Source organism: Pimephales promelas, chromosome 16, assembly GCF_988280905.1.
Source record: "Pimephales promelas chromosome 16, fPimPro1.hap1.1, whole genome shotgun sequence".
NCBI lineage: Eukaryota > Metazoa > Chordata > Actinopteri > Cypriniformes > Leuciscidae > Pimephales > Pimephales promelas.
In genome coordinates this window covers 19,719,452-19,744,336 of record NC_142784.1, presented here as the reverse complement: position 1 = coordinate 19,744,336, position 24,885 = coordinate 19,719,452, and the positions used below count along the sequence as shown (strand labels likewise).

At 37.3% G+C, this 24,885-nt stretch overlaps 1 protein-coding gene across 4 annotated transcripts in view; it reads right to left on the bottom strand.

Moving 5' to 3' along the window:
- Positions 1-1,344: 1,344 nt before the first annotated feature.
- The window catches only part of eml2 (EMAP like 2), a 45,063-nt gene continuing 21,522 nt past the window's right edge, over positions 1,345-24,885 (bottom strand). The window contains exons 1-22 of one of the 4 annotated variants that reach the window (XM_039662574.2): positions 21,086-21,286; positions 16,772-16,957; positions 16,362-16,488; positions 15,391-15,495; positions 10,622-10,650; positions 9,787-9,916; positions 9,129-9,278; positions 8,278-8,347; positions 7,611-7,721; positions 7,346-7,441; positions 6,702-6,836; positions 6,515-6,614; positions 6,162-6,316; positions 5,749-5,874; positions 5,154-5,285; positions 4,618-4,685; positions 4,300-4,388; positions 3,210-3,307; positions 3,014-3,101; positions 2,827-2,922; positions 2,580-2,710; positions 1,345-1,996 (exon numbers count right to left, since the gene is read on the bottom strand). In XM_039662574.2, coding sequence (XP_039518508.2) covers positions 1,871-1,996; positions 2,580-2,710; positions 2,827-2,922; positions 3,014-3,101; positions 3,210-3,307; positions 4,300-4,388; positions 4,618-4,685; positions 5,154-5,285; positions 5,749-5,874; positions 6,162-6,316; positions 6,515-6,614; positions 6,702-6,836; positions 7,346-7,441; positions 7,611-7,721; positions 8,278-8,347; positions 9,129-9,278; positions 9,787-9,916; positions 10,622-10,650; positions 15,391-15,495; positions 16,362-16,488; positions 16,772-16,957; positions 21,086-21,155 — 2,418 coding nt within the window. In that variant the 5' untranslated portion in view covers positions 21,156-21,286 and the 3' untranslated portion in view covers positions 1,345-1,870. Of the gene's footprint in view, positions 1,997-2,579; positions 2,711-2,826; positions 2,923-3,013; positions 3,102-3,209; positions 3,308-4,299; positions 4,389-4,617; positions 4,686-5,153; positions 5,286-5,748; positions 5,875-6,161; positions 6,317-6,514; positions 6,615-6,701; positions 6,837-7,345; positions 7,442-7,610; positions 7,722-8,277; positions 8,348-9,128; positions 9,279-9,786; positions 9,917-10,621; positions 10,651-12,651; positions 12,802-15,390; positions 15,496-16,361; positions 16,489-16,771; positions 16,958-17,828; positions 17,851-21,085; positions 21,287-24,885 lie in introns of those variants that run through there. The other 3 variants (XM_039662575.2, XM_089121174.1, XM_039662576.2) reach the window with 3 other exon arrangements.

Genomic DNA, 24,885 nt, shown 5'->3' with positions numbered 1-24,885 from the left:
ATATCTTAATTCGTGTTCCGAAGACGAACGAGAGTCTTACGGGGTTGGAACAATATGAGGGTGAATTGCTGACAGAATTTACATTTTTGGTTGAGCTGACCCTTCAAGGTTAAAAAGTTTGGGAACCACTTTTCTAGAGCTGTTAGTATCCTAATAAAAACAATCCAGTTTTGATTTTCCTAATTAACGTTTGAGGGGATAGATCTAGGCACAACACATTTATTGGACAGACGCCTCCATTTTTCATGCCTTAAAAGCAGGTCTATTTTGAGCTTCCATTGGCTTTAATCTTGGGCTGAAAACACTTGACGTAGCTGCTCATCACAGGCGGTAGAGAAAGCTCCATCCGGCTAATTCTTCTCAAGAAGTGTTTTTCGAAATAGAATAGAGAACAGCTTTTCATTCCACTAAGAAGCAGATATTATTTCCCCCTCCATTCAGGAGATGGAGAGCTGTAGATTAGTGCTCCCACACACAAGGGTTTTAAAAGCCAATATCTACTGTGTCGTTGCTGAGCAACCAATTATCCAACATTTGCACTTCCTCTTTGAATGTTGTTTGCTATTAATGTTATAAATATATTTTGTTTATTCTAGGGCACTGACTGTGAAGTATGTCGAGATGAAAGTATGCCAGCTTGTTGCACAGCGAACATCAGAGAATTTGATTGCTGCAATGCTCAATTAATTATTAATCGTCAGATAAAATCTTTGATTAAAAGGCATTTTCACAGTGTAAACTAATGCCAGAATTTGTGATGTGCTCAGCTATAAACAATGAAGAAAACGGGGAATGGGTGTAATGAATATTGCTAAAACACTTTCCCCATTCAATTCCAAAGACACTTACAGTATGATTAGAGAGAAGGAACGAATGATAGGGCAGATGTTCTGGAATCAATTCATGCTTCAAGGAATTACTAGGACAGTATATTCATGTACTCACACACATACTGAATAAGACTTTGCATGAGGAAAAAGTATGAAATACTTTAACACCAAATAACTATGATTTGCCCAAAATATGGTCATACACATTGCATAAGTTATGTTCTGGCCTGGATGTCAACACTTGAAATTGTAGTTGGTGCAGGTGGCTGTTTATGTTGTAAAGTTTTAACCGATGACCTTTTTGACGTGTAAATGTTGGCTGTAAATACAGAACATATTCCTAAATAAGCCTCAACTAGGAGATAGAAAAGCAAAACCATGACTAAAAAAAACAGCAACAGGGCTTTACTCTTGTCATTTTGTTAATAGGTCATAGCAGTTATTATGGTGTATATATAAACTAAACTACTATATTTTTTAAATTCTAGATTTCAAGACACATTTTAGGAGTAAATTCATTGCTATATGGCAAACTTTATTAGCAAATAAAAGGCAAAGCACAGCTTAAGTTCTCTCCTAGATATGCATCAAAAGCCAAGTGCCACGGCATTATTACGTATTTCCAATATTAAAATACAACCTCCACTAAGTGACATCATTATATATTTCTATAGGCGTCAGCAACACAGATAAATGCAGCTAAAACTCTTTAAATAGCCTTAAATAGTGTCAACAGTAGACAACATGCTTCTGCACCAGAGCTCCTTCTAGTGGTGATTCAGCAAAGCGTACAATTGACTTTAGACAAGAGTTCGCCAATTATCACCAATTTAGACTCAGCCTCAACCCCTGAAACAATCATGGTAATTAATTACACCTCGACAAGAGACAAAACTGACTCTGTACCAGCACTTAATGGAAAACCTAACTTACACAGTACAGGCAAACAGGACAGCAGGAAAGGGAATTAGGCACAGCAGTGCTGCCCTCTAGTGGGCAGGAGTCTACAGTGAGGTTGCAGCAGGACGGCTCAGATGTGACTAAGCGAGCACCCATTGAAGAATGCTTGTGTCTTTCCCACCAGTAGAAATAAGATGACTGTCATCATGGAGAAAGGCAACGTTGGTCACATGGCTGCTATGCCCACCATAGACATGGCTGGGTGCCTGCGGATAAAGGGAAAAAATGTTTAACAGGAGCATGATTTGACTGGAGGGGTGTAACAATATATTGTGTCACAATACAAAAATGCATCCATATACATCATGGATAGTGACAATATGTATCGTGGATAGTTCCAAAATAAAAAGTACTGTGTGAAGAAAATTTCAGAGTTTTAGTGTCAGTACTACATTAAACTACTGTTGAATATAATGAATAATAATGCAATTGGGGGAATATTTGTGGGTCCTGATGATGCCAAATGTCTTATGTTATATCTATAAATGTTAAAAATATCTATTGAGTGACTAAAATAATTCTGTATTTTCAGCTTCAGAATCATGAATATTTTTATAAGTCCAACCCTATTAATTTACACCCAAAATGTAAAACCAAATTTATCATTTTAATCAAGAGTACATTTTTGGTTAACCTTTTATCATATGTCTTGGAGTATCGCAATAATATAGTATGGTGAGTTCAGTATTGTGATATGCATCGACTCGTGGCATGAGGGTATCTTTACACCCCTATTTGATTGAGTGACAAATTCAGCAAAAAGAAAATAAAATAAAAATAAAATCTCACCCTTGGCTGGGAACAGGGGTTAGAGAACAAGTGCACTTTGCCAAAATCATCAGCTGAGGCAAGGAGGTTATTGTCATGTGATCTGCATACAGCGTTAATGTCTGTGCCATCAGCACCCTCTGGCCAGATCCCTTAAAATCAAACAAAGCAACAAAATATCATAAATAAAAAAGAAAGGGACAAGAAGAGGAAAATAAATGGAAGGTGATCTTTTTTTCTTTTCTTTTGTGTGTATGGTGTGACTTACCAAACACATTGAAACCCAGCACACAGGTGGAGGTGGCCCACTCTAGATTACGCACCGCATCTGCACTAGTTACATGCTTCCCACTGGATGCTTCCCCTTTTCAACAGGAAACATGACACCAGCCATTAAAACAATGACATCTGAGCTCCATTCACTGACAAAGCTGTTAGCGGAGAAAACAACTCACAGTATAAGATCTCATAGTCTCCTGAGTTGGTTACAATAAACTGGCTGTTGGTGGACCAGTCGAGGTGAGTGACAAAGCTGGAGTGTCCCTACGGATGAAAGACATGGTATTAAATGAGTGCAAACGGTCCCTAATTAATTACACTTGAAATAGAGAGATTTTTGAATTGATGAAGTAATTTCTCTGTTAAACTCACAGTGCATTTGCCAACACGGCTGTATTTCCTGCCATTCTCAGTAACGGAGTAGATGTAAACAAAGTTGTCATGGGAACCCACGGCCAGGTACGCCCCATCTGTGAGATAGAGGATGTTAGAGGTGACTATTGTGTAAAAACACTGGTTAGTAAGAAACATGTATTCTTTTTTATTTCAAAGGCGACAGTTTAGACACTTTTAATGGCAAATAAATGCAGTCCTTTGAAACTTTCTATTTATTAAAGAATCCTGAAAAAAAGTATGACGTTTTGAGTATGAAAATATTAAGCAGTAAAACTGTTTAACATTGATAGTAATAAGAATAAGGGGGGTGTGATGGTTGTTCTTAAGTCTGTTGTTTGTCCTGAGCAGTTAAACTTCGCAATGTTCTTCAGAAAACTCCTTTTCCAGCGCCTTTTGCATATTTGAAACCTTTCCAGCAGTGACTTTATGATTTTGAGATCCATTTTTTCACACCGAGGACAATTGAGGGAATACAAATCACAACTATTAAAAAAAATAGTTTAAACATTTACTCATGTTCCATAAGGAAACAAAATGCATTAAGAACCAGGGGGTGAAAACTTTTGAGCAGGATGAAGATGTCCAAATTTTTCATTTTACATGTTTCCCGGGAGGTACAATTTACCTTGATCTTCGTGTCTCCTTCTGGAGCATCAGTGAATGTTTGAACCTTTTTCAATAGTTGTGTTTGAGTCCCTCAATTATCCTCAGTGTGAAAAGATAGAGCTCAAAATCATACAGAACAACCATCACTAAACAAAAAACTATTGTGGATCACCCAGGTGACAAAGAATCAAGGGTATGAAAACTTTTGAACAAGGTCGTTTTTTTTTTTAATAAATTCAGCTTTTTTTGGTCTTGTGGACTATATGTAAACATCTTTTATACATGAATATCTTATAATATAATATTTTGTAGATTCTACAATTTGTATGTAAACTTTGAGCATGACTGTATGTTTCATATATATGCATGTATTTCGCTACAGTGAAAATAGGTTTAAGAGCCAAAAAACATTGAATGAGGAATAGTTTTCACTAATGGCTAAAAGCACAAAAGATCACACCTGGAGAATATTTAATAACGGAGATGATTTCATTGCCGTCTGTATGCATAGAGACGAGATCACGGGTGTCAGTGTCCAGCACTAACCACCTGTACGATGGCAAAGATAAAAAAAATAAAATAAAAAAAAATACAGGTTTGAATACTGATGCATCAAATAAGTCAGAATTACAAATATATTTAATTAAATGTACAGCTGAGGGGGAAAAAAACATCCTAATTTAACAATTTTCTGCTTTATTTTTAGTTGTTTAAAATCAGCTGATTGACATGTAAAATAAATCAAAAATCATTTTAAAGTTCCCATGTGCAACCATACCTTCCTGTCATGGTGCCCACAGCAAGCACAGGGCCTTTGGGATGAAATCCAATGCTACGCCCAGGGTCCTAAAATAAAAATAAATAAATACATAAAAATACGTAAATATTTTTAAAAAAATATATATGTAAAAAAACAAAACAAATACATAATAAAAATATGTTTCACATAATGTAAACAAATAAAATTACATTGTATATTATGATTTGAGGTGTGTCTTTTCACACCATACTTTGTAAACCCTAGAAATGGTTGTGCGTAAAAATCCCAGTAACTGAGCAAATTGTGAAATACTTAGACCATACCGTCTGGCACCAACAACCATGCCACACTCAAAATTGATTAAATCACCTTTCTGTCCCATTGTGACATTCAGTTTGGAGTTCAGGAGATATCTTGACCAGGACCATACCCATAAATGCATTGAAGCAACTATATGTGATCAGTTGATTAGATAATTTCATTAATGAGAAATTGAACAGGTGTTCCTAATAATCCTTTAGGTGAGTGTAAGTGTAAAACAGTTTCATACAAACCTCAATGGCCTTGCTCCAAAGAGGCAGATGAGAAGTTGTGTCCCAGAGATAGACCTGCTTGTCTTGACCACATGTCACAAACTGTTCAGTACTGGGATGCACATCCAAGCCCCACAACTCATCAGTGTGACCCTTTCACAGATGGAAAACAGAGACCAGGGTAAGAATGGCAACAATGCATTGTGCTGATTACTTTTGGACAGGTAGAATTGATTATTGGTACCATCCATTTCAGATAAATACCCATCAGGCATTTAAACAAACATAACTCTAGTTGGTTGCTTTACATCTGGACTCTTCCTGTTTTTGTGTGCATTTTTATGGCCAGTAAAAGCTACAATATGGTCCAGGACCATCCTTAGGGGATTCGATCGATACGTCTGCACCAGGCCCGCGATTTAGGGGGCTTCGGCAAACCCCAAAGAAACATGTCCCCACCTACTGAATTCGCTAGTACGAGTTAGCAGAACGCTTAGGACGGCCCTGTCAATGGCATATGCCTTTTACAATCTGAGGTCTGGCCACATGAGACTGAGAAAAAAAAAAAGGCCAAAACGTATCCAAACACAAGGTAATGTAATCTGACAACCTATACCTGAACAATAGGAGTGAGGGAACCAGAAAAAGAGCCCCGTAGAACAGCGTTTCGGGTTGTTCCCACAAACAGCTCGTCCTGTTTTCCTTCAGCTAGAGTGCGGACGGGGCCGAAAGCCTCAGGAACCTGATTACAGAGAAACCATGATAAGGAATGTGTAATCTGTACATCTCAGCTAAAACATGATTTAATGTACGAATTGTTCTAAATTGAGGTGAACTCAATGTTGATATAGCTGAATCTAATTAATAAGATGCCTGGATCACATTTCAGTACTAGGAATACGATAACACATGCCAATAAAGTCGTTTTTGAGGGTATATGGCAAACATTAAAAGTACGTATCCATTTCAGTGTTTCTCTCTGCATTTCATTATAAAAGTGAAAATGATAGAACAAGACAATAACTTCACCTCAATCTCGCTCTTTTTGCGGTAGTCATGGTCCCACTGCAGCACCCTGCGGTCTTTCCCTCCTCCTGACACCAGCGTTCCATCCTTCAGCACACACAGAGAGAAGATCCCACCCTCATGGGCTCCCGAAACCACCTGGCTGATCCTGTTCCCTCCTTTAAATCAGAGTTCATCATCAAATCACAGGCTGTACTGAGGGAATATCTCCACTAATAACAGTTATACAGATGAAGGTGCTGTTTTTCTAACTGTCGTTACATAAATAGATGGATTAAATACAATGTATTACTTAAAAATGTGGCATTTGGATAATTGTTTTGGCAGAGCAAATAATGGCATAATTATTTGCTGACCTTTAGCCCAGATGTATATGTTTCCACTAGAATCTCCAGTGATTGCATCTCCATTCTCAGCAAAAGCGATGCAGAGTACATACTTGGGTTTTTCATGCTTCTGAAAGCATATCAAAAATAGGAATACACTAAATAAAATCATCATACATGTTGGAATTCGGAATACTGAAAAGTAAATGATGCGAACCTCAAACAGTCCCTGGCGTTTTGTAAGAGTACTCCCTTCCATTGTCCAAAAGTTGATGTGAGACTTCCCGCAGGTGACAATAAGGTTGGCCTCCATGGGGTGGAAGACAGCGCCCAGCACTGAGTCATTGGAACACTGCAAAAAAAATTTTAATGGATATTTGACACAAAACAAGATGCTTTCTTCCTTAGTCTAAAACGAAGTGGCAAATTTCTTACTACTTTTAAAATTAAATGTTAAATTTGTAAGAAAACAAGATAATTTTACTATTTTAAACATTTAAATACTTTCAAATCTACCTGAAACAGCTTGAAACAGAATACTCCAAGAAAAAAAAAAAAGTATCCATCTCAAATTTATTCAATTGTGGAAAGTCGATGAGAAGGGGTTAAAAATATAAAGGCATTGTTGTCAGGAAAGTAATTTCATAGGCCGTACAAGTCATTATATTACAAGATTAAGAGGGCAAACATGACATCTTCCAGCTGAAAATGCACACGTCATGGTGGCGTACATGTGCGGTCAAGGGCTTTAAACCACCTGGTCTGTGAACACTCAAAAGACATAATCACAGAAGACACACTATGCAAGGAAATTGTACAGCAGGTCTAGTATTGCTGCTTTAATAGAGCATGCCACCTCACCTTAACCTCCGCCAGCTGCTTTTCTTTCTGCCAGTCCCAAACAGACAAAATGTGATCATTTGCATCGTCAACCACACACAAATGAGCACCACCATTCTGTGAAGAGGAGAGGTATTATATCCATGTAAATACCATTGTTCATTCAGCCATTGATCACTGTTCAAATATTCATTGCCTTTACCCATTGTGCACTTTTTTCACATATCACATGGCATCAAAGCACACAGATTATTTATCGAGAACTTAAAAAAGGAAGTTGGCTTACCGATTTTGAGAAAGCAACACAGGTGGCGGCTCGGTCAAACACACCTGCTCCGATCACATGAAGAGTATTCAGACTGACCGAGTCCCAGATGCGGACATGCGGCTGCAAAAGCTGACAGGGAAACAAAGATTCACTTCTTTTATGCATATGAATGGAGCATCTTTAAATCAGATTAAAGAATAAATTATGGTTTTAAAAATATTCTGTTCTGCTCACCAAGGCCGCATTTATTTGATCAAAAGTACAGTAACGACAGTTATATTGTGAAATAATCTTGCAATTAACATTTTCTGTTTAAATATAATTAAAAAAAGATTTCTGTGACGGATAAAGTATTTATATGAAACAGAAATCTTTTGAAGCATCATAAATGTCTATTCTGCAGGCATGTGATTGGCTAAGGACAAAAAAGCAGGAAAATATAAAGAGTTTTTTTTTTTTTTTACAGATCTGCATGATTCACGTAGGTCACATTTTCAGGTCGGAAAATCCGGAATTCCGGATTAATCCGGAAAAATCACATCCCTGATTCTGGTACTTTAGATCAATTTAATGTATTCTTGCTGAATAAAAGTACATTACTTTAAGGCTAATATACATTGCAAATAGCTAAAACTGTTATGAGCACAGTAGCTTCGTTCCTGAGCAATTGTAAATGTGAACTAACTTTGCCATCTTTGGATGTTCCGGCAACTTGTCCTGTTGCTATAGTGACCATGTCTGGATGGATGGCCAAACTGCAAAGAGAACATTGTCAGGATTGTCAGTGCTTGTCGGAAAAGATTTCCCATCTCTCTCTCTATCTCTCTAGGGAACAGTAAATGAATGCAGTCTGATCCCGGAAAAAAAAAGTAAGCGGGTTGCAAAAGTTTTGCAAACCAGCAGGGATTTCGATTTTGACAGTCACAGAGAAAGTATTCTAGTGTTATTTTAATTAGCAACAAATTTTAATTAAGAATTTTGACAAGAAATACCATGTTGTCGCTCGGTTACAACTGTTATTTTTTTTTACATAAAATAATCTCTGAGTTTGAACAGTTAACAGTATAATCATTGCCTGGCAGTCAAACAGCATAAAAGGAACACAAGGCAGAGGAGATCTAGATTGCAGGTATATTTGGATATACAGGATTCGCTTATCTTGAAGATACGAGTCTGTTGAGACGAGCAAGATCTGGTACAACAAATGCAAATTTGCTCAGAAACTAGCACCACTTCCTGAGTACATTGGCTCTTTTTGTTGAATGATGGAGATACAGTGGTACAATATCTTTGTTCATGAAGCTGATAAGCACAACGATAACATCTTTTGGACCTTTGAACAATGACTTAATTTGAGAATAATCTGCAGGAAATCAGAAAAGCTTTTTTTCTCGTATTACATTACCACTCAACTGATTTCTCTCCCGTAGTAGCTACAGTAGTTTCACCAGTGCTTTTTAAACTTCATTAACAGTAGAGTAAATGAGCAAAAGTATGTGGACTGGACACCATAAAATCAATATATATTTAACTTACCACTTGACGTCATCATTATGGCCCAGATAGTGTCTTTGTTGCTGCTCTTCTACATTGTATAGCACCACTACCGAAGCATTGAAGTACACAATCTCTCCTGTCGGCAACAGGTAGAGGTTGCAACGGCAGTCTCTTCCCCTATAGCCGTAACTGAAGTGTGTTAAGAAATAAAAAGCTTTTTCATTGACACATGCTTTTAAAGATGCAGTCCGTAACGGTAACTCTGCAGTGGTACGACACGGACCAGTCTAAAACACTTATTTTAGGTGTACCGTAGTGATTCAGGATAAGACAAAAACACAGTTTGGAAAATGATTTCATGATGTACTCACTTATTACGTACATTTTGTAAAAAATGTTTACACGGACTGTAGCTTAAATTAGCACTTTTGTGTCACATTTCAAATTGGTTAATTTGCATTTAATTTCAAACTATTTAAGAAATAAGCTGAAATGTATTTGAAAATCACTGATGCGCTTGTACTAGAAAAGTTGATAGCAATTTATTAAATTATTGGCTAAATTATTTCAAAATAGAAAGAATATAATGTACATAGACAACTTCAAAATGATCTATCAAAATACATCATTATTCATTAGAATATCTGCACAATTCACTTTAGTTGCGTTACAATTATCAGCTAAATCACAAGGATACACCCACTGAAGTTTTAGCTTGCGCTCTGGCAGCGCCACTTTGTGGTCAAGGTTGTAGGCTTCCTTCTGCTGGTCTGGAACATGCATGGTGATTGGACGTCCACGTATGAACATCCTAACGTAACCATCATCTGTTCAAGAAAGACAGAAATGTTAGCAGCCAAACAGAAACAAGCAGTAGGCCTAAACATGGTTTGTTAAGGATGATTTGTCAAATTATCCTGGACTATGTTCACTTATAAACCAACTTGCCCATTACAGAACGAGACTGGCTAAAAGCATTACGTCGATCCATAATAGTTTTTATCTGTAATGAACACGATAATGGGATCAAGTCAGGCTAATATATAATTTCCCATAACACAGGGCCCAGTCTCTCCCTGCACTGCTAGTTAAACATAGCCAAACAAATATTACATGCATTTATATATGAAAAACAAAAACATGCTTTTTCCTCCACTGGAAACGGAAACATCATCACAAACACAAAAATCCCAGAGTTTATATGTAGCAGTGTTATGTTAGTATTTAAGTATTCATATACTAGAGTATTTTGAATTAGGTTTCATTTTTATATTTTATAATTTTGTTATACGCTTTTGTCGTTTCTTTTCTATATTTCTATGTAGCTTCCATTTATTTGATATCAGTTTTAGTAATGATGAGTATCTAAGCTTAAAGTTACTCATGCAACATTTTTTAGTTATTTAGTTAGTTTGAACCATATAAAGCACTAAAGGCAATACCAAACAGCTATTGATTTCTCGCTCAATATAAAGGACTTTTGTATTTATTGGATAACTTATTGAATAACTTCAAAACAGATGAAAACTTACCAGCATTGAAGGTGCACTCTTTGGTTTTGCTGAAAGACCGAAAGAGAAAAATGTCATTCATTCATTCCTTCACAGACAACAAGCCAGATAAAAAGAGACCACAAGTTAAACAAATACTTTTTGAAGAACATGCCTAAAAAGTTTTGTTTATTGTCTTTGACTTGTCTTTTGTAAGAGGATGAATAATTCATTGTGCTCATCCATTAATGCCAGCTTTCATGTGGCCTCTCATAGATCTGTGCAATGGAGAAAACGTTGAGCTAATGTGGAGCGACAGGAGGAGAGGGGCACCCAAAACTGCTTTCAACAACAGGAAGTTTCAGAGCTTGTTTACATGACTAAACACACTTGGTGGGGTGCCAGCACTGGTGGTGATTTTGCTTTGAAAACGAACATGGACAAAATTGCTCTAAATGTAGAGGCCTTAATATACAGAATAAAAAAAAAAAAGACTAAATGTTCAGTTTGTGTCTATGCGTGCATTTTGAAGCTGATTTTCCTAACCACACAGTTTTTCACTTCCTCTGTGCTGATGCAAGACTGTCATGAGTGACCGGTTGTCTTAGACAGCTGAAAGTAATAAATTAGACCTATCAATCCAGCATTATTCACTGGAATATGTTTGTGGAACTCAGGGATCCTCAGAATGGACAGCAAACTGGACCTTAGTAAGAAGGCAAAGTTAAATGTTATGTAAAGGGATGACAGAAGGATCATGGGCGCCGTGGAAAATAAAAACACTCCCACAATGATCTGTTTGTGTCCATGCAGAAACCATCCAAACACTTCATTAAAGCAAAGACTGAACCAAAGCAAGCCAATCTCTACTAACACCAGTTTAGAGTGGTGTAGGCAAAAATCAAACAATAATTCATTAGCCAGTGAGGCGTATATATGCATGTATATATAAAATTATTGTGCAGTTTACAGCCATTCAGCCATCTAAACATTTTTTTTTTTTTAGGAAAATATGTGAGGAATAGTTCATAACATTTGGATCCACTTAGCGTGTATTCTTTATCAGCAAGCATTCTGTTAATTGTAAGCAATTTACGTTGTTTATGGTCATTCATGGAACATTTCAGTACTGATCACACACCTTATTTTAGATGGCACACAAAATGGCAGCTACTCTGGCCACATTTTCACAAAAGCACATCCTGGAAAAATCTATTTTACCAGTAATGATCCTAGGCTGTGTAGCAAAACCACACTCAATATAATGCAGTGAGTACTATGTGTGTGACCTCGTACTAATGCACTGACTATGCACACACCCATCCTTACCACACACAGTGCGGTGACAATTTGACGATTCATGGGTTTTATACATGAAAATCACACATCTTTACAGAATAAATCAAATTTCTAAAGCAAATGATTCACTAAAAGCTTCTGTTGAAGTTATCTGGACATGACGTCCTTCAAACCATTTTGTTTCCTGATGTAGAGCACTCACTCTAATTTGCCTTCAAAGTGCTTTCTGTGTGTGTGTGTGTGTGTGTGGGGGGGGGGGATGTTAATACATACAGATGAGCATTAGTAACAATCAATATCTAACTCAGATTGCTAGCTAAGCAATGCACTAAAGCAATTAGTAAACTTACTGTATGTATTTTATGTATTGCATTACTTAAATGGGAGTAAATGGATAACAAGGATTTAGCCTGACAATACCAGATGGAAACAAGCAATCAAAACCAGATGGAAATATTCACATTCTTGTTAAATGACTCACAAAATGATGTAAATTGAGCTAAAAAAACATAAGCAAAATGTTGTCACATTCCAACAGTGTTTTTAAAGTTTGCTCATTATCTTTTGTTCCCAATTGGGAAGTTACGTCACCAACTTAGCCCAGGTGTGTTCGCTTTGTTTATCTATGCAACCTATGTTGCTGTGAATATTCTTGTTTGCCTACCAATGTTTGCTTTGTTGCAGGAAAGCTGAAAGCAATTAAATGATCAACCACACCCTTTAACTACCAAAAGTATTTCTTTTAAAGAACTTAACAAGAACATGAGCTTTACCTTGTCGACCTCTTCATGTTGTTTTTCCCGTTATTCAGTTTAAGTGCAAGCTGGAGTTTGCTGAAGCGTCAAGCAAAAGACAGTGTTCCTTGTTTGAGTTGAGTTAAGCTCTGCAGGAACATGGACCTCACTAACCAATGGGAGGACACTTCCTCAGTGTGCATGACAGCCCTTTTCTGGGTGACCACACCCCCCAATGCTTTAATGCAGTGAAGCACTCTGTGGTCAGGAGACTGTTTCAGTTGTGTGTGTCAACCAAGTGACAGCGAAGAGCTTTACATAATGCCATAAATATAAAACTACTATGGTGTAGGATTATCTGCTGTACAAATATCCTGGAGGAGTTTGCTGGGAAACCTGTTGGAACTGATACTTAACCCTTGGTTTGCGACAGCAACAAAGGTTTATGGACTCATATGATGACAAGCTTTAAGTTTTCTCTATTCAAATTTAATTTTAATACCCTCCTTTTCACTATAAAAATGGAAGAATAAAAATTAACTCAATTGAATTGAAAACTATATTAAGTGGTAACCTGGTTAAATTGATTTCTTTTATAAAATTTTTGTGAGAGTTTTCCAGTGGTTGCTATTCAGCTCTGACAATCAGGCTCTTAGTCAATAACACTTTTATTGACAGATGTCTAGCTTAAACATCAGTGTTTACCTTCTTTCAGCGCAACTCCATGTACACTCACCATAAATTATTCATGACTATTTGATCACAATGTTCCTAAGCCTTTTTGGTGTGTGCCCCACAAACACACTTAGTATTTGAAATATCTCACTTTTTTAGACATATTGTGAAATATATTTTCAATTTAAAATAACTTTTTTCTATTTTAATATATTTTAAAATTAAATATATTAAATTACAATTTTCAGCATCATTACTACAGTCTTCAGTGACACATGATCCTTCAGAAATCATTCTAATGATGCTGATTTGGAAACCATCTTGATTATTGTCAATGTTGAAAACAGTTGTGCTGCTTGATATGTTTAGACATGTTTTTTTCAGGATGGAATGATGAATAGAACGTTTAAAAGGTCAGAATTTATTTAAAATACGAATCTTTTCACTTTGGATACGTTTAATAGAGGCCTGCATTTCAGCCCGAGCCCGACGGGCCCCGACTTATTTACACTCCTCGGGCCGGGCTTCGGGCCAATTTTAACGTCATAGTTCAGACGCGGGCCGGGCCTCGGGCCTGTTTTAGGCTTATCTTTTTTATAGCCTATTTTAGATATTACTTAAAATAAAATATGAGAAGATGACTATTGAAAAGCAAACATAGAAAGACGTTTTATAACCTATCATACTGACATATATGACTGACAGTCTGCTCACGGCACGCACACGCGCACACAGGTTTCCCGGCAACGCGATCCGCGCGACCGGCTCGTTCTCTGTTTAGTGTCCCGCCAGCAGCAGAAGTAGTGAGCGTGACTTCAGCGCAGCTGGAAAAAGTACGACTGGATTAAAACTTTCCGCGGTGGATGGTGCTTTTTCTGCACGATGCTCTGTAAGAGACAGTTTAGGAGGTTGTCTTGTTGTTTTTTGTTTGATTGGACTTTAGTTTCATGAGTCTGTTGGAAACTTTTGGAAATACGAATGGCCATGTTCTGTAGTGAAGACTTGATTTTTGAGGTAAGATAACCTGCATGTTTGTTTTTAATGTAGGGCCTAATTTATTTGATTTGTTTAGATTGCATTCTCTGTATTGTATTGTATATTGTATTGTACGAGTGCTGTTGCGAGCAGCGGAGCAGTTTGCCTCAGCTTTTCAAAAATGACAATAAACGTTTAACAAACGTTTAAACTAACGTTAACTGTCTGTGTGAATATGTTTAAGTTGTTTTATATCTATGGATTTTATTGTAGCCAAGTAAAGTGTTGATTTGAGAGGCTATAAATGGATCAAACATGTTTAACTCGCTGTCGGGTGCTTGGTCGTCATAAAAAAATAAATAAAAAGAAACATTTGCCTTAATTAACTTGATAAAGAAATGAAAATAATCTAAACGGTAACTACTTTGTCATTGAGGACAAAACATATCTGTTTAAATGACTGCTGCAACAGGGCAGGCTGTGTAAGGTGTGTTTTTTTTTGTTGTTTTTTTTAAATAACGGGCTCGGGTCGGACTCGGGCTGATCATTCTGATGAGCTGTCGGACACGGGCCGGGCTAGGGCCTGGACGTCTCGGGCCAGGGCCGGGCTAGGGCCTAGATTTGAGGCCCGTGCAGGGCTCTAACGTTTAATGCATCTATACTGACCCCAAATCTTTGAACAGAAGTGTATATTGTCTATGTACCAACATTAAGGTAAGAAAACATAGCTAGAACTCTGTTTCTATGAATCAGGTCACAATGGTAACCTTTAACAATTGCAGTAACATTCTATTTAAATAAAGAAAGGCCTAAATAGGCAAAGCATATAACATATTTCAAATCAGCAATACAAATACAACAATAATATCAGCTCAAATCATGGTCTAATATTTTATTGTATAAAATGCTCTCTATAGATGGTCCTTCACTTCCCCTACTGTCTCTGGTGTCTTGCTGACCAAAAGTATGGCTTTGTCATGTAATTAGACACTGAAGTAGCCTCTATTTTTAGCTGTGTTGACTAGTCTCTATCTTGTACTAGTCTCAAGGCTTGGAAGGAAAGAGTTTTCATCTCTGTGAACAGAAAAATCATTGAGTTTAATGCACTTTATTTAGATGAAAAGGTACCTGTCTCTCTTTCCACTTGTTGAGCTGCCAGATGAGGTGGTTCTGCTGCGGGAATCAGCCATCTCCTTCTTCACTGTGGAAAGGCGTTCTGTGGACATGCTCTTCCTGAAACACAGAGACAGGAGTAATGAGTGAGGCATAATGGAGAGGACAGGAAAAATGGAAATCAAAGAAATGGAAATAAAGACATCATCAAAGTAGTCCATGTGACATCAGTGGGTTAGTTAGAAAGTTTTGAAGCATCGAAAATACATTTTGGTCCAAAAATAACAAAAAGTACGACTTTTATTAAACATTGTATTGTCTTCCGGTCCTGCGTTCACGAGTCCGCAGTGACGCTGGTAAGACGCAGCTGATGTGTTCTCTAGTTACAGAGAACATGTCATCAGCATCACTGAGGACAGAACCGGAAAAGACAATACAATGTTTAATAAAGTAATAGTTTTTGTTATTTTGGACCAAAATGTATTTTCGATGCATCAAAAAATTCTTACTAACCCACTAATGTCACATGGACTACTTTGATAATGTTTGTATATCCTTTCTGGACAAGGACAGTATATCGTTTGCATTTTCAATGGAGGGACAGAAAACTCTTGGACTAAATCTAAAACATTTTAACGGTATTCCAAAGATGAAATTTATTAATGATCATGAATAAAGATGAGTTATTGATGACATCATTTTCATTTTTGGGTGAACTAACCCTTTAATTATATAGGGATCTTTTAGGCTGAATGTTCCAAATGGTTTTTTACTCAATACCGCCATCTTGAGGTCGAGAAGTAATCCTGCACTGATGTTGTTGAGCAACAAATGTCTTTGTGTAGAATAAATGCTACTTTAATATTTCCACTATGTGCTACTTTAATGTGTGATACCAGCGTGTCTTTCAATAAAATGGCATTTGAAAATGTTTAGAGATAATATGCAATAAAAATATAGATATATATCTTGCATATAACTCTCACCTTTTGATGGACATCAGTACCTCCTTTTTCGGAGAGGAGGGAGAGGAAGGGTAGCCACTCAAGCGTTTTGTTTGCACGTAGCCATTTGTCAAAGGCTTGGATGGTAGAGCTTGCAGTATCTGACGAACTAAATCAAGAAGGAAGAAACAGAGGAACACAGTGAGATAACATGCAAATTATCTTCACCTCCCACATGAAACTATTTATATAATCACTATTATGAATTACAATACATCCCTGTTTGCAGTTAAGAACCTTAAGTTAAGAACTCAGAATGCACCCTTAGGAAAGGTTACCCTCAGATTATTAGTTTATTAATTGCTTTAGATGGAAAAATATCTTCCAATTGTGAGTTTTCTAGGCTCTAACTCATAATGATAATAAGCAGAGGGCCACGATGAAGCTCTGACCTTTAGTAGGTCCATGTTTCTTGCTGCTGGTCTGTGTGATCTCCTCACAGCAGCCCAGCCTCCTCAAAGCATCCGCCAGCGCCGCCTTCAGAAGCTGAATCTCGTCCTCCTGCAGCTGCACCCTCTGCTCCAGGTGAGAGAGACGGTCATCCATCTCCATCCCACTCCCAGCTGATACATTGTCATCTGAAAGAGACGAGCAGATAGTTATAGCATTAGAATTTGCACTGATTGGAATTTAAACAGCTGTCACAGACTTGTTACATTATAAAAACTGTAAGTCTTTGCATTACAAAATATAAAAACAAAAAGCATTTACTTTAATGAATTATAGCACAACATTTTTTCAGCTAAACATTTGAAATGATAAAACAATGCAAATTTGATATCAAATATATACAAAAAGTATTTCTAGCACACCTGTCACTTCATACATTGACTAAAATGTCCTGTTGGTTATTGGGGGAAAAAAAGTGATGGTAATTCTGATTTTTGGAAAACTGTGATTAAAAGAGAGATTACATAGGCACTTAGGCAATTTTTAGCCAATTTTTCTCAACAAAAAAATCAGAAAATGATTAAAAAGTTGGACAATTGAGTTGTCAAACAAAGTGTCGGCGATAGGATGTATTCCATTATACAACTTATCCGCAAAATAACAAAAAAAAAAAAAAAATCACAATAATCAAAACCAGAAGTAAAATTCCTTTCCCTTTTACATTTTTTCCCAAATGTAGCTCCTCAATTTCATAATTCACATATAACAGTGGCTCCGTCTCTGTTTCAATCTCAAAGGCAATGCAACGGGCTGCATGCTAAATGTGCATATTATAACGCATGGGGATCCCATCCATAAAGTGGCATCAGCAGGTGGTGATCATGTCAACTGAAATAATAAAAGTGAAAGAAAATAGGAGGCAAAGTGCAAGGTGAGAAGAAAGCAGGATGGAGCTATAGTGATGCTGGAAGACAAAAGCAGTCTGGAGGAAACCGGATGCTCAGTAACCAAGTGCACTGAAATATTCATCATCCCACTCTGCTTGTATTCCCCTCCTACCTGCCATTTCAGTCAGTACTATGTCCGCCTGTCAGTCACTCGCTCAGACAGCCTGATCCTCTGCAGCTCTCTAGGGGTTTCCTAAAGGTGCCAAACGCCTGCCTGGCCAAAGATTCTTTCTCCCACCTTCCCCTTGGCTTGCTGGATGGCTGATCCTGTGTCTGGACCTTCCTTCTTCACCCTCCCCCACCCTCAGTGCTGTGTGTTGAGGAGAAGGATGATGTTTGTAACAGGACGCTGTTCCCCGTCTCCTATGCGGAAGAAAACTGCTGGATGTGCTGTTGGCAGAGAGAGAGGTTTGGCTCGACTCCAGACCTGTTAGCCAGGCACTATCAGGAAGTGCACTGACCAGCCTCTCTGTTAAAAGCACACTGAAGTGTATGTCAGTTTGACACTTTATGACTTGTTGTTTTATACACCCGGGAGGCATGCTCATTTTCTTATCATTTGAATCAATACGATTCACATCAGGGATTTTTAAATGCATTCAACTTATTAATATCATAGCCTGAACCTAAGATCTTCATGTACGATTTAAAACCGGTCTAAACCATCCAACTGTACAACATGGATAAACCCATCTGACCGAGTCTCATCATGATACACTGTCTACCCATCCATCTGTCGGTCAGCCAAACCATCTGTTGCGGAAACTGACCTACTGGAAAACCCAAACAATGTACACTGATACCTATCCTTGAGAGAACCTGTGACGTTGTGTGTTTTTTTATATATATATATATATATATATAAATACAAAAATATGAATAAATAACGTATATATAAAGATAAATATGTTTAAGAACAAACCCATATAATTATTGTATTTATTTTATAAAGGTGCAGGAAGCGATTTCTGATAAAAGCTGTTGATAGACAAGACGTCCTAAGCATGCTTCAAAACCGCCGCCATCTTGGAACAGGGGTCTTGTCATAGGAAGTAGCAAGGTAACGCTGCTATCTCTGCCTTTACTTTGAATTAATGGATGGCGGCAGACTTTTGTGCTGCGTATGATGTTCACAAATGAAATCTGAATTAGGAAGAATGTTTTTAAATTTTTATTTTATTTTTAACATTTTTTTCTGGAATCAATGATACATCTGACCGTTGGAACGAACCAAAAAAATGAGAAAATCGCATTCATGATGATTTATGGTGAATTTATTTCCATTAGACCTTTGTCTACATTGACGCTGATGCATTAAAGTGGAGGGGCTCCCCTGTTCCAAGATGGCGGCTCTATTGGCGCATTTATTCTATTGAACTGCAGTAGCCAAGGCGACATCTAGTATATATATCTATGTTTTGAAATAACCAAAAAAAAAAAAAAACCCAACCGAAACAGATCACACCCCATATTGGATAGCCCCGCCCCCAAATTCACAAACACACTGGCACAGGCACCCCTTAATGAGTGCATACGCCCCTTACTACTTATTGGCTATAAGTGTGTTTTGACCAAGCGGCAACCATCTGGTTTCTCTCTTGAATCCAACACGGAAATGACTTAAGCTGCAATTAATAGACTTGCCGCAAGACACAGGGTCCAAAAGAGAGTCAATCACATATACCCTCCGTGTTAAAATGCCCAACTTTACAGCAGAAAAAAAAATGTTTAAAGCCTGGTACAAAAAGTGGTTTTGGTCTATAGCTAATTTTGCCCTTCATGACAACTGTGAGGATTGGTGATTTTTTTTCATTACTCATCCGTATAAATTATATCAAGCCTTAAAGTTCTGCTGCCACTAATCCGTCGCTTCACCTCAGCTAATCCCACCTCTTTGCCCATTTTTGGCTATCTGGGAGTAACACGCTGCCAATATGGCCACTGCCTACTACACCCAGTTTGGGCTTCAAAAATTCTCTTTAGAAACCAATGGGTGACATCACGGACACTACCTCTATATTTTTATGGTTTTAGCGCTTGGTCTGATTCACTTTTTAACAGCGTTTCTCAAAAATCGCTTGCTCCACCTGTAAATTGCTTTGAAATATTTGCTTATATATTTGCATCGGCTGTATAGAACTTTCTGTGGTTCTAACATATATATTATATATCACTGGTCCTCAACTGCTAGGCCACAAACCCATAATGAGTTGCAGTTCTGGGAAAAACTATAAATGGAAATAATAAATTGCAACTAAACATTGAATCATTCAGCTAATCATTCAGAATCAATGGGCTTATCATTCTTAATTGGTGGGAGAAATGTCTTATCGCATTCTTATCTTTTGTCGTTTAGGTCAAAGGACACGTGTTCAAAAAACGTTATGGTATTTTGACGCATATTCATCAGTTGGTAAAGTGGATAATGCAATATTTAGCCTAGTGTTTTATACGGGTAAATCACATTTCTGCTGTTCTTCACAGTATGCAAAATTGTCAGACGTATGTCGTGTGTCAATTTTGCCTATGCATTGTCATAAAATTCTGTATGATAATCCAATCTGGTGCTCTGCTGGGTCACCACTTTACATAATTACAAATATGGGTCCTACAGAAAAACTAGTTGAGAACCACCACTTTTCAGATCAAATATATTTTGGCTAATGTTTGTTAATGATTAGATCATTGTATTAGTCATGATCAAAACAGACATTATTTTTACAACTAATATTTTGGCTAATGTTTGTTACAGACATGATGTTTACATCTAAGTATTATTGTAGGGATAACCCTAGTAAACCCATCTAATGTTATTCACTAGTTGGCTCACAATAAATAAGCAATTTAGTGCATTCTTTCCACTCAAACCTTAGCAGAAACCAAACAAGAAAGCCCAAGTGAAGCAAGCTGAATAAGGTTTGCTAAAGATGAGAGGCTTCAAGCAAATCAAAAGCTGATGAGAAAAATATATTTAAAAAAAAATGTAAACAACACACATGATAGATACAGGCTTGTAATTCTCAAGAGCCTGAATCTGGGTAGATGTTCATCCTTGTATCTTGACACTGATCCCAACCGCACAGCCAATGCGATAAGAAAATAGAGGATGAAATTTGCATGTATACAGGATATAAAAATGGACAGTAACGTTAATTTAAACAAATAATATTCATCACATAAACCTGAGACAGTTTCTTTTGTTGTGCCCTCGCAGGCAGTGACGCACTGACACGACAATAACATTGCATATATAAAACTGACTGATATCAAAGACAAGACGTTTGAAATGGAAATGAAAACAAACCATCTCGTGTGGCTGTCTCTCGTGCATTCATTATGAATGCTCAGTCGAGTCCCTGCCAAACTTACCGTTGCAGTACCGAAGCAGAAGGTTGTTCGTGTCATACAGGTTCCCACATGAGGCTACTCGCTCCGACATGTCCTTCTTCTGCTCAATTCCTTTATTATTTCTCTCTTAATCGCCGGTCTTCAAATCCGCCAGCCTATTAGGCTACTTTCCTCACATACGAGTCAGAGCCTTCACCACCTTTCCACCGAACAGCCGACGACAACCTGTGCTGCCTGCGTTTCTATAGCAACAGCTTCACCGCTGGTCTGCTGCTACCCAGAAGGGAACAATAGTGTATGTTTACTCTTGGAGTCCCATAATATGCAGTTACTACTCCCACTTTTAGCATGATTTAAATATTCCGATTTGAGACAAGAGGCAGGTTAGTCAAATTACAAGCCCCGAGGACAAAAAAACACATCGAGATATTTAACTGTTTTGCACATGTAACTTAAGGCTATTTCCTTATTGCCTGTAACAGGTCTAAAGATATCTTGGGAATTGACTTGCTAATGATGCTGGTGTCATAAAATGTCCCTGACAGTCAAACAACTGTTATTTCTACTCTTTAACATTAGATGGCAGTGCAGGTCTGACTAAAACTGCAAAATGTTATATTTGGCACATTCAGAGCTGGCGTCCCAAAACGTTTTACAAGCACCTGAGCAACAAATTCCCATGGTTTTGTTGTGAGACCGAATTGGCTGTTTGTTTGATTAACTAAACACTAGCAAAAATAAACATTTATATGTTGATTTTTACAGGGCACAAAAGGGACAAATAACGACATTTCTCAACCATCCCCATTCACACGGATCCGCGTCGCGAAAGCAATTAAAAACGCTGTGCCAGGCCAGTAGGCTAGCCTACTATCTCTATTTCACTTAAATATGATACGCAACTGCGCACGTAACGTTACGCGTTTACGTAGCCTAATACGTTTTCAATCGGCTTTATGCACAGCTGCACTACTTCCTGTCCTGAACTTAAGCCAGCTCCTTGTTTCCTGTCTGCCATTATTGGCCGAACTTGATTAATTCAGGTGTGTCTGTCTGATTATATTTGCCGTGACTACTGAGGTCAGACACACCTGGATTAATCAATTTGTCCAAAAATGGCATTGGCAGACAGCAAACAAGAGCTGGCTTAAGTTCAGGAAGTAGCCTAGTGCAGGTTGCAGCACGTTAACGCCGATAACGGCCCACCCCTAATATATATAAGTAAAATAATGAAATGTAAAATAATAATATAAAAATGTTTTCTGTTGCAAGCTCACGTACTTGATCTCATGTTTTCTCGTGGTTTATTGTTGAGCTGTCAAGTTGTCATGTTGAAATAATCAGTTCCAAACCCTTGACACATTTTTTTTTATTTTATTTAATTATTTATTTATCTCGTGTATGGGTGTCCCTTATTTTGCCTCACTGAAGGTGGCAACCCTAAGTGCAGCTGTGCATAAAGCCAAAAGCCCTTGTCGTGTCAATGATTGCCAAACAAAACGCATACCATTTTTTTTCTCGGTGAACACTTTCACTAGAGGATGCAAAAGCATCAAGATTGCAATGGAATTTGCAGTCTACCACTTTGTTACCTTCATTTACCATTTATTTAGTTTCCGCTGCGATATTTTGCCTGATCACTGACTGAACAACTATTTATTGCTGCATCAGTGAGAGGTGACATTAACCCCACAACAGCCATTTGTGTTTGTTTATAATTTTCCCTTTCATTAGGCCAAAACAGAGGCATCTCTTCAGAGAGAAATTCTCACATTCATTTGACCATTTAATCAGGAAGTAACTTAAGCCAACTGATTCTCAAACCATTTTTGAGCAGCTCTGTCACGCCCGTCATTCATGTATCAAAAGTGGTTATTGTTAACATTGGCTTAATGGCTTTATTGGTCATGCTAATGCAAGATCATTAGGGTTTCAGTTCCAGCAAATGATAACTGGTGTATTGACTTGATGTTTAGGGTTTATTTGCATAGGCTATATAATGCACCATTGCTCAATTTAGTTCTCATCTCATCCCTCAGTGGTAACTTGCCAGCAGGGAGGGAGAGAGTGAATAGGGGTTTGAATGGATGTCAGATGGCAAATGCCCAACATGTGCCAATGTGTAAGGTCCAGAGTTTTCATGGATGGCTGAATGGAGCAGAAAGTAATTGGGTTGTGGACAAAAGGAGAATGATAAAGATATGCATTGTGAGTTTTATATGGAGTTTTCATAATTCTAAAAGGCTCTACTCCACACAGCAGCATTTGAAGGATTTAAAAAAAAAAATCAGTAACTTAAATTTCAGAGTACTAATTTTGTTCACAGAGTGCAATGTAAAATAAAAAGCATAAATTGCACTTTTTATACACTTCATAATTTGATATGCACTTCAAAGGCTTGAGTACTCTTATCTTCTAATTACAGTAATACCAACATATAAAAACAACCTCTTATCACTTCCCGTTGTCAGTCATTTCAGAATCCATCCTCCCCCTTCTCCTCCTTTATTTTGCCTATGTAATAGGGGGCAATTGGAGCTCAAGTAAATCCTCTGGCACTAGCAATCCTCTGAGCACTTCTATAGCAGACAGCAAACCAAATCTGTTTACCACTTATGCTGAGATTATATGGGCACACTTGGCTCATGAATTATATTTTAAGGTCTAATTTCCTTAAAGTACAAAACGTGCTTTGATTTTGATATGATTAAGATGAAGCTATGATTCAGAAGCTGTAAGAAAGAAACCTTTCTCCTATTAAAATAATTGTTTTCATGCCAACAAAATCCGAACTCTGTGAGCAGCCACATTTGAAACTTTCTGTAAGCATTCCCATTCATCTTAATGACAGTTGTATCTTCTCAAGTGATTTGAGGAGCAGTGTGGAAAAGCCATATTGTGAGTAGTGAATGTTTAAGTGCAATAGTTTTACATTAAGCATGCATGTCTGAAACTCCAATTCAAGTTTATGACTTCCTAATGAATTGATCACACTTTCAATGGAAGTAGTTTGGTTTGTTTGGTATTGGCACTAGATTAAAGGATGCATTGTATTCTGCAGTGGATACGAAAAGATGTTAATGAGTGTGTTTGTATAAACCAATTCTACCGCACTAGTTCCACCATCAAACCAAAATGGATTAAGACACCTTCAACATTTCTCACATCATCACAGTTTATTCGCTATATTTTAGAAAAAGGTCATAAAATATGACAAGAGTTATCAAATCAGTTGACTGGTTTTGGCCATCCTTCTGTTAGACTCTCACAAATAAATTAGCAAGGTTGAAAATCTTTTAAATTAAAGTACACAATTAGATAATACCAATTTAAGTCAAGCAATTACCAAGCAATGCTTAATTTTTATTCAGTCTGGTGTAAGAGTGAATCATTTTTTTGTCCCAATTTTTTATACATTTTACTGGTAGACTTCCTAATCCCCGAGGGGAAATTTGTATGCTGTATTAATTCATACACTGCAGTCCACTGTATAAATAATGGGTATAATGTCACAGATCACATTATTTTGTTTTCCATAAATTAACTTTAGTGTCCTGCATCCACTAAAAAATACACCTAAAATTATATCTGGTGTCTGAATAATTTTTGGTTTTACTGTATATCACAGCAAAGCTCACATAGCCCAGGACAGGCAAGAGTGAAATATTATTGATTAATGCATCCATGGCCAGGATATAATTATAAAATGTGACATGATTTTAAAATTGAACTATACCATTGACTAAGCAATGTACTTTAATTTATTTAGTGCTAATACAATTATTAATATTTGAAGAGAGAGATTTTTATAATTGACAATA